The sequence below is a fragment of the Equus caballus genome, chromosome 1, assembly GCF_041296265.1.
Source record: "Equus caballus isolate H_3958 breed thoroughbred chromosome 1, TB-T2T, whole genome shotgun sequence".
NCBI lineage: Eukaryota > Metazoa > Chordata > Mammalia > Perissodactyla > Equidae > Equus > Equus caballus.
Genome location: NC_091684.1, coordinates 58,699,812 through 58,708,103, shown reverse-complemented (window position 1 = coordinate 58,708,103; position 8,292 = coordinate 58,699,812). Strand labels below are relative to the sequence as shown.

The window sequence follows — 8,292 nt, the reverse complement described above, 5'->3', positions numbered from 1 at the left end:
TTCTGGGGAAAGTGTGACACAGTCAGAGGCTAGGAGAGCCTCAGGGAGCTGAGCAGCCTCTGGTCAAAGCCCCTGGGCAAGGGAGCCCTCAGACATGCACCCTGGCCGTCCTGACGCCACAGCCTCAGTGGCCATTCTGGCTAGAGGACCCCTCCCCACAAGGCCGACTCCCAAATCCAGCATCTCAGAGTGAACCTAGAAGTTAACCCAGCATCAGAGCAGGGGCCCAAGTGCAGGCGGTACCTGGACTCCCTCCCATTCCTGGAGCCTCTGGAAAAAGGCTCAAAAACCACCCTCCAAAGCCAAATGCCCACCTCTAGCCTGGTCCCCAAACCTGATCCCTCCCAGATCACCTTTGCCGTGCCCACGTGCACCTGTCCAGTTATTCACAAGCGTCTTTACACAGACTCATTTTTACTTAAATTTATTTATTGAAAATGCCACCACAATAGAATGCCAGTACCACTTGTCACAAGTAAAAGGTAGCCAATAAAAATATACCACTAAAACAGAACAGTGCTATAAAAGTCTGGAAACTTCTCCCCCCGCCCTTCGCCCAAGGCCTGCTCCTGGTACCAGGGGAAGTCAGCACGTGTTCTGGAGGCAGGAGAACGTTTTGGCACCAAGCTGAGACTTTCTTCTTGGCACAAAAGGGTTGGAAAAGAATTGGAAAGGGAATCCCTCTGTTGCTCCGACTTTGTGCTTGATGCAGGCCTGACACCACCTAACACATCTCAAGGGAATGAGGGTTTCCACAGGATACTCTGAGAATGCTGGACTAGAGGCTCCCTCTGCCTCATGCTTAACACAATGTGGAAACACACCCATGGCCCCATCTCTGAACACACCTTCAAGGCCCCATGTGATCCCCTCCCCGCGTGCCTGCTCTCACCCAAGGCCAGCAACTCCCTCTCCCACATGCCTGCCCCACCAGCCCCCAGATGTCACCGCTGACTCAGGTGAGACACCAGGTAGACGAGGCCCACCAGCAGGAGTCCACGAACGCCGAGCATCATGAGCAGGAAGAGGAGGAGGATGGAGGTCACCGGCTCCACGGCGTGGTTGCCGAGATGCCACTGGGGGAAGCCCATGTTCACCAGCTGCCGATTGAGGTCATTGAAGGGGGACTGAGCAGCACCCAGCCTGGCACCTGCCTGCTGCTGGCGGGGGCCGGGACCTCCCAGGGGGGCACCATGGCCCCTATTGAGAAAGCTCTGGAAGGTGAAGACAGAGAGAGATGAGTGAATCCAGAGAAAGCTTCCCTGGAGTTGGGGCACCAGGCAGGAGGGAACTCTCTGGGCTGGGCCTTGCACCCCCATAGCCACTCAGGGCCACACTCTCCTTCCTCGGCAATCCCCAGATGCCCCCCACAGGAATCCCAACCACTGAGCCACAAGCTCTCAGAGCACAGAAAATGCCAGTCCGTATTCCCCAAGTCATGCCAGAGAGAAGGTGCCCTGAAGGAGAAGAGAATAGAGGAAGGGGGCAAGGAGGGTTGGACTACAGGGCCCAGCTTTTGGAGAGCCATGTTTAACACTCCTCACTCCTTCCTTTAAAATCATGGTTGTGTGGCCATCTGCTCCACAGTCTTATCTTCTCCACTTATTCTCCAGCTTCTCTCTCACCCTACAGACTTTTTTTTTTTATGAGGAAGATTAGCCCTGAGCTAACATCCACTACCAATCCTCCGCTTTTTGCTGAGGAAGACTGGCCCTGAGCTAACATCCATGCCCATCTTCCTCTACTTTAAATGTGGGACGCCTGCCACAGCATGGCTTGCCAAGCAGTGCATAGGTCCACACCTGGATCCAGGCCTGTGAACCCTGGGCCACCGAAGCAGAACAAGCAAACTTAACCACTACGCCACAGGGCCTGCTCCTCACCCAAGAGACTCTTTTAAGACAGATGCTGGGGCTGGCCTGGTGGCACAGCAGTTAAGTGTGCATATTCCACTTCGGCGGCCAGGGGTTCACTGGTTCGGATCCCAGGGGCAGACATGGTGCCGCATGGCAAGCCATGCTGTGGCAGGCATCCCACATATAAAGTAGAGGAAGATGGGCACAGATGTTAGCTCAGGGCCAGTCTTCCTCAGCAAAAAGAAGAGGATTGGCAGCAGATGTTAGCTCAGGGCTAATCTTCCTTGGAAAAAAAAAACCAGATGCTGGTTCCAGTGGGAGTTGCTAACCAGGTTAAGAGGGAGAGAGGTCTTGGGTTTGAAGGCTAGGAAGGCTGCCTGGAGGAGGGGGAGCTAGGGAAGCAGGGGGCTAGGCAATAAACCTACTCCAGTTTTCCCCAAGTCTTGACACCTCCCCATCCCCTCATGGCTCCCCAGCCTGGTTCTCTGCAAAGGGGGCTTCAGCAAGAGAGCTTCTGGAAGCTGAGGAGTAGTTGGTACAGAGGATGGGAGGCCAGCTGCCCCACTTCCTCAGGGGCTGGGAGCCTACCTGTCGAGGGGCGCTACTGCGTGGCGGGGTGGTGGTCCTCACACGAGGGTCGTCATCTGGCACGATTTCCCCATTGGCCAAGATGCGCACCATCCTCCCAGGAGCTGTGGGTCCCTGCTGGGCTGCACCTTTTCCCGGACCTGAAAAAGCCTGAAGGGCACAATTTCCCAGAGATAAGGAGATGCTTGCTTTCAGTGGGAAAAAGTGCAATTCTGGGTGCTCACATTGGTGACGCACACTGAGGAGCCAGGCGCTAGGTCTGATTAGTAAAATGGGGAGAAATAAATGCAAGTCGTTTGCCAGACAAAAGTCTTTCAGACAGTGAGTCTGCCGGGGAAACTATCCAAAGGATCCTCAGAGAAGGAAGTTTCCTTACCCCCTCTGTACCCTCCCCCACCCCCTATCCCACACCAGCAACGATAGGGACGGCACCCTTGCGGTGGCCGAGGCACTGTGGAGAGTCCTCTGAGGCTCCTCTCTCACGCTGCCAACACTCCTCCGAGGCAGGTACAGCTGGAGACCCAGAGAGGTTTAACCAGCTGCCCAGGACCATTCACCTATCTGCAGCAGAGGAAGAACTCGAGGCCAGGAACTCTGGCCATCCGGCCTTCTCTGGATACTCAATAGGGAGTCCAGGCCACCAGAATCGGCCTGTCTCAATTTCCCTTCTGTTAAAAAGTGGCCCAGTGCGCTGGTCCCCAGAGACCCAGGCCTTGTCCCCCCGGGAGATCCAGGCCCACCTCAGAGCTCCCTTAGATCCACTGCGTGCGGCCACGCAGCCCCAGCGCAGACTGGAGCAGACCCTTCCTGCGGAGGGCACGCCCCTCACCTGTCCCTCCCCTCGGGGAACACCAGTCTGTCTGCTAACAGGAAGGCAGGGCCCAGCCTTCCCAAAACATGGGATGGGGATGCTGCTGTGGCTCTGGAGAGCCCCACTCCGCAGACCCAGGGGTGTCCATGGCTGGAGGTGGGGGTTCGGGCCCTTCCATGCCTCTCCCCGAGTCTGTGGAAAGGCCATTTTTTCTTAGGCGATGAGCCGCAGTTTTCATCTAAATTCTCAAAGGTACTCGTGACACACAAACCAAAAGGGATTAAGAGCCCTGTTCTCTCGCCCGTGGCCTGGAGCCTGGGACAGGCACGTCCCCTTTTTGAAGCTTGGCCCTGGAGAAGGCCAAGCGGGTCGTGGTCCTCCGCAGTCTCTTTGTGCTTTGTCATCCCGCCCGCCCGGTGGGCTGAGGGCGCGGCCGCCCCGTGCACCTGACACTACGGGGGAGGGGGCGTGCGGCCGGACGGGAGCGGCCGCGGGCTCCAGGGAAGGGGCGCTGCCCGGCCCCGGGTCTAGCCCCGAGCCCAGCCCCAGGCGGGGGAAGGACGCGCGCCCGCTGCCCCGCGCCCCGGGCCCGCACACCCACCTGCGGGCGCGGCTCCGGGCCTCGGCGGCGTCCACTCCCGGGCTCGCCAGCCGCTTCCTCCCACCTGACCCGGCAGGAAGCGCGCGCCGCCGCGCCACGGCCCAACCGGCAGCGCCGCAGCGCCCTCTGTAGGCCTCCGGGGAACTGCAGCCGCCGGCCGGGCGCGGGAGGAGGGAGCAAGGGGGCGGGAGACGAGGCTGAGGACGAGCGGGAGGCAGGGAGGTGGGGGAATAGCGATGGGCAGGAGAGAGCCTAGTGAGGAGGAAGGAGAGGAAGGAGGAGAGAGAAGAAGAGGAGGAGGAAAGGGAAGCGGAGCCCGCGGAGGAAAAACCTGGGGTGGGGGGGCGCCCCTCGCCCGGCAGGAAGGGCGGCTACAGGCTCAGCGCCCCCTCGCAAGTTTGCTGAGCCGGCTCCGTGGATGCCCCTTGAGTAAGACCCAGCTCTGCTCTCAAGGAGCTCCAACTCCAGTGGGGAAGACGAGGCAGGAACTACAGAGCAGGTGCAACTAACTGCAACGTGAGGGAAGGCAGGCTTCCTAGAGGAGGTGGCCTTTGAGCTGGGGACAGAAGGAGTTTGTCTGCCAGGCAAATGGGGCAGGGCACTCCTGGCAAAGGGAACCATCTGGCAAAGGAGTGAACGATCAACCTCTGCCTCTTTCCTGATGTTTTCAAGGCTCCTCGCCCCTTTTATAAGCTGTTTCCCGTGGACGTGTTCACAGGGCAGAGAATGAGCTCTGCCTCCCACAATCTGGCTGCAGGTTTCAGACTCTGGCGAGTTACTGAGCTACTCAGTGTCCTCACCTGCAAAATGGCCAAAGTCGTAGCACCTATGTCACAGGCTGTTGTGAAGATTAAGTATGAAGATTAAGTTTCCATTTCTGGCACATGGAAAGTGTTGATAAACATTAGTTATGATTATCAATCAATAGATGCTCCCGGGAGTAGGAGGATACTTAGCCACCATGCAATAAGGACCCAGATGCCCGCCAGCCCCTGGGTGGGGGGACCAAAGAAGAGTGAGACTTAGACCTTGCCTCAGGGACCCATCATCTGCCACCAGGGTTTAATTATTTGATTATGAAACTATCAGTAAAAAACGTTGAACAGGTCCCCCTGAGATCTGTATCTTATTTGTGTGTTACTTATTTGTTTGTTTATAAATTATGCATGTGTACTGTGAGAGCAGATTGGCATTGCGGATAAAATGTGGCTGCTAGAGCCCGCCTGGGTTTGAATCGTGGCTGCACTTCTAGCCCCACAGCGTCTTGGGTCTGTGGAAGGGCCTAAGACGTAGACCCAAGCCTAGGCATATTAGCTTGAGTGCAGGCTAAGCTGCTGTAACAATGAGAATCAAAGATGCAGTGATTCAAACAAGTGGATGGGCCGTCCAGGTCAGGCGGGTGGCTCTGCTTCACAAGACCAGCCGCGGACACACCTTCTATCTCGCTGTCCCCCACACCCTAGGATGCTGCCCTTTTCTTCCTGGTCAGAACTGCTCACCAACTTTGCCATGTGCAGCCCATGGAAAGGAGAGGGGAGAAGAAATGGAGGCCCGATGATTTCTTTCAGAGAAAGTATTGTGGAGGTAGCACATAACTCCCCTCATATTCCACTGGCAAGAACAAGTCACATGGCTAGGGGCAGCTGGAAAATGGAGACCTTCTTCTGGGCAGTTAAGCGCCCTCCTAAATATCTGCAGCTACATTACTGTTATAGACTGAATGTTTGTGTCCCTCCCAAAATTCATGGTCTGAATTCATGTTGAAGCCCTAACCCCTCAACGTGATCATGTTAGGAGGCAGGGCCTTTGGGAGGTGTTAGGTTTAGATGAGGTCATGAAGCTGGAGCCCCATGATGGGATTAGCGTCCTTGTAAGAAGAGGAAGAGAAACCAGAGCTTCGTGTGAGGACACAGCAGGAGGACAGCCTTTTGCAAGCCAGGAGGAGAGCTGTCACCAGGAATGGAATCGGCCAGCACCTTGATCTTGGACTTTACATCCTCCAAAACTGTGAGAAAGAAATGTCTGTTGTCTAAGCCACCCAGCCTCTGGTGTTTTGTTAGAGCAGCCCAGGCAGACGCCGACAATTACAGAGAATAAAGGGAGACCCTCCTGCAGACACAACGCAGCCTTTCCCCGCTGAGGCCTGAGCTAGACTCTCCACTTACGATCCCACCAAAATGCCAGAATGCAAACAGGGGGCCTGGGAGCCTTCAGTCCGTCCCCATCATGCCAAGCCAAGTAAAAGTAGCGCTTTCTAGCGAAGGACCAGGCTGTAAAGCTGCAGCTCAAGAATGTGTGGGAGTAAAAATCTTACCTTTGTCGGTGCCTGCCTAAAAATCTTTGTGTATGCTTTCATTACACAAAGCGTTAGCTTCACCCAGGAACTTATCAGAAATGCAGAATCTCCAGCCCCAGCTCAGACCTACTGAGTCAGAATCTGGGAGGTTGGAGCCCAGAAATCTGTGCTTTAACAAACTCCAGGTGACTCACACACGCGGAGGTTTGAAGAGCACTGCTTCAGATAGGTGGCTTTTCAAACTCTTTTGACAGAAATACATTTTACATCACAATCTAGTGGCAACACACACAACTAATGGGACAAGACCCCATTCTGCTGCAGTGTGAGAAAATCTCCTTTAATATGAAATAGCCCCTTCCCCTGATGTGGCAGGGACCGCCAAATGTCCTTCAGATTCATAGTCCCCTTATGCCTGTTAATAACTGAGCCCTCTCCTCCACCAAGTTTGGACAGGTACCTAGCCACCCATGATATGACCTAGAAAATCCAAGATAAATTATCAGAATTGGTTAGAGTCTTTAGTAAGATTATTGTCTTTAAATCGATTGTATTCCTAAATACAAGCAGCAAAGAGTTAGGAAATTAAATTACAAAAATAGTACCACTTGAAATGAAATTTTAAAAATATATATAAAGCACCTAGGATGGATCTAACAAAAGATGTTCAGTGAGTCCTTTTTCTGTTCCATTGATCTGTATGTCTGTCTTTCTGGCAATACCACACAGTCTTGATTACTGTAGCTTTATAATAATTCTTGAAATTGAGTAGAACGATTCCTCTCTCTTTGTTCTTTTTCAAAATTGTTTTAGTTTGTATAGTTCCTTTGCTTTTTCATATATGTTTAGAATAATCGTGCCTATATCTATAAAAAATCTGCTGGAATTTTGATAGAAATTGTGTCAAATTTGTATATCAATTTGGGGAGAATTGACATCTTTACTATGTTGAGTCTTCCAATCCATGAGCACAGTATATCCCTCCGTTTATTTAGATTGCTTTTTAATTTCTTTCGTGAGAGTCATATAGTTTTCAGCATATAAGTCCTATGCATTTCTCATTAGATTTACACTTAAGTATTTCATTTTTTAATGATTATAAGTGGTATTATATTTTTTATTTCAGTCTCCATGTATTCATTGCTGGTATATAAAGGTATAATTAATTATTGTATGTTTGTCTTGTATCCCATGACCTCCCTGAACTCATTTATTAGTACTAGGTGTTTTTTATAGATTTCTTGGAATTTTCTATGTAGACAATTATGTCATCTGCAAATAGTGACAATTTTGTTTCCTCCTTTCCAATCTTTATGACTTTTATTTCCTTTTCTTGTCTTATTACACTAGCTAGAACTTTCAATACTATGTTGAATAAGTGTGGTGAAAACAGACATCCTTGCCTTGTTCCAAGTCTTAAGGGAAAATCATTCTCTTTCACGGTTAAATGTAATGTTAGCTGTAGTTTTTTAAATAAATGTTCTTTATCAAATTGAGGAATGTCTTCTCTATTTCTGTTTTTTGAGAATTTTTATCATGCATGGGTATTCAATTTTGGCAAGTGCTTTTTCTGCATTGATTGATGTGATCATGTGCTTTTTCTTCTTTAGCATGTTAATGTGGTAGATTATGTTGAATGATTTTCAAATATTGGGCCAGACTTGCACGTCTAGAATAAACCCCACTTGTTCATTGTGTATAATTCTTTTTATATATTGCTGAATTGTATTAGCTAATATTTTGTTTAGGATTTTTGCGTCTATATTCATGAGCAGTATTGGTCTTTTTTTTTATACTGTCTCTGTCTGATTTGGGTATTAGGGCAATGCTAACATCATAAAATGAATTAGTAAGTGCTCCCTCCTATTATCTGGAAAAGATCATATAGAATTAGAGTTAATTCTTCAAATATTTGGTAGAATTCACCAATGAAATTACCTGGGGCTGGAGGTTTATTTGGGGGAGTTTTAAAATTATGAATTCAATTTCTTTGATGGTTATAGAGCTGTTCAAGTTATCTGTTTCATGTTGAGTAAGTTGTAGTAATGTGTTTTTTGAGGAGTTGGTCCATTTTGTCCAGGTTGTCAAATTTATGTTTGTGGAGTCATTTGTGGTGTTTCCTTGTTATCTTCCAGGTGTC

The 8,292-nt window shown here is 50.7% G+C and overlaps 1 protein-coding gene across 1 annotated transcript; it reads right to left on the bottom strand.

Annotated features, from left to right (window-relative positions):
* Positions 1-408: 408 nt before the first annotated feature.
* Positions 409-3,983, bottom strand: FAM241B (family with sequence similarity 241 member B). The gene is made up of 3 exons (XM_001503697.5): positions 3,857-3,983; positions 2,445-2,594; positions 409-1,214 (listed from the first exon to the last, which is right to left on the bottom strand). Exons 2-3 carry the CDS (start codon positions 2,535-2,537, stop codon positions 945-947), a joined length of 363 nt encoding a protein of 120 aa, XP_001503747.1. The 5' UTR covers positions 2,538-2,594; positions 3,857-3,983; the 3' UTR covers positions 409-944.
* Between the last annotated feature and the right edge of the window lie 4,309 nt (positions 3,984-8,292).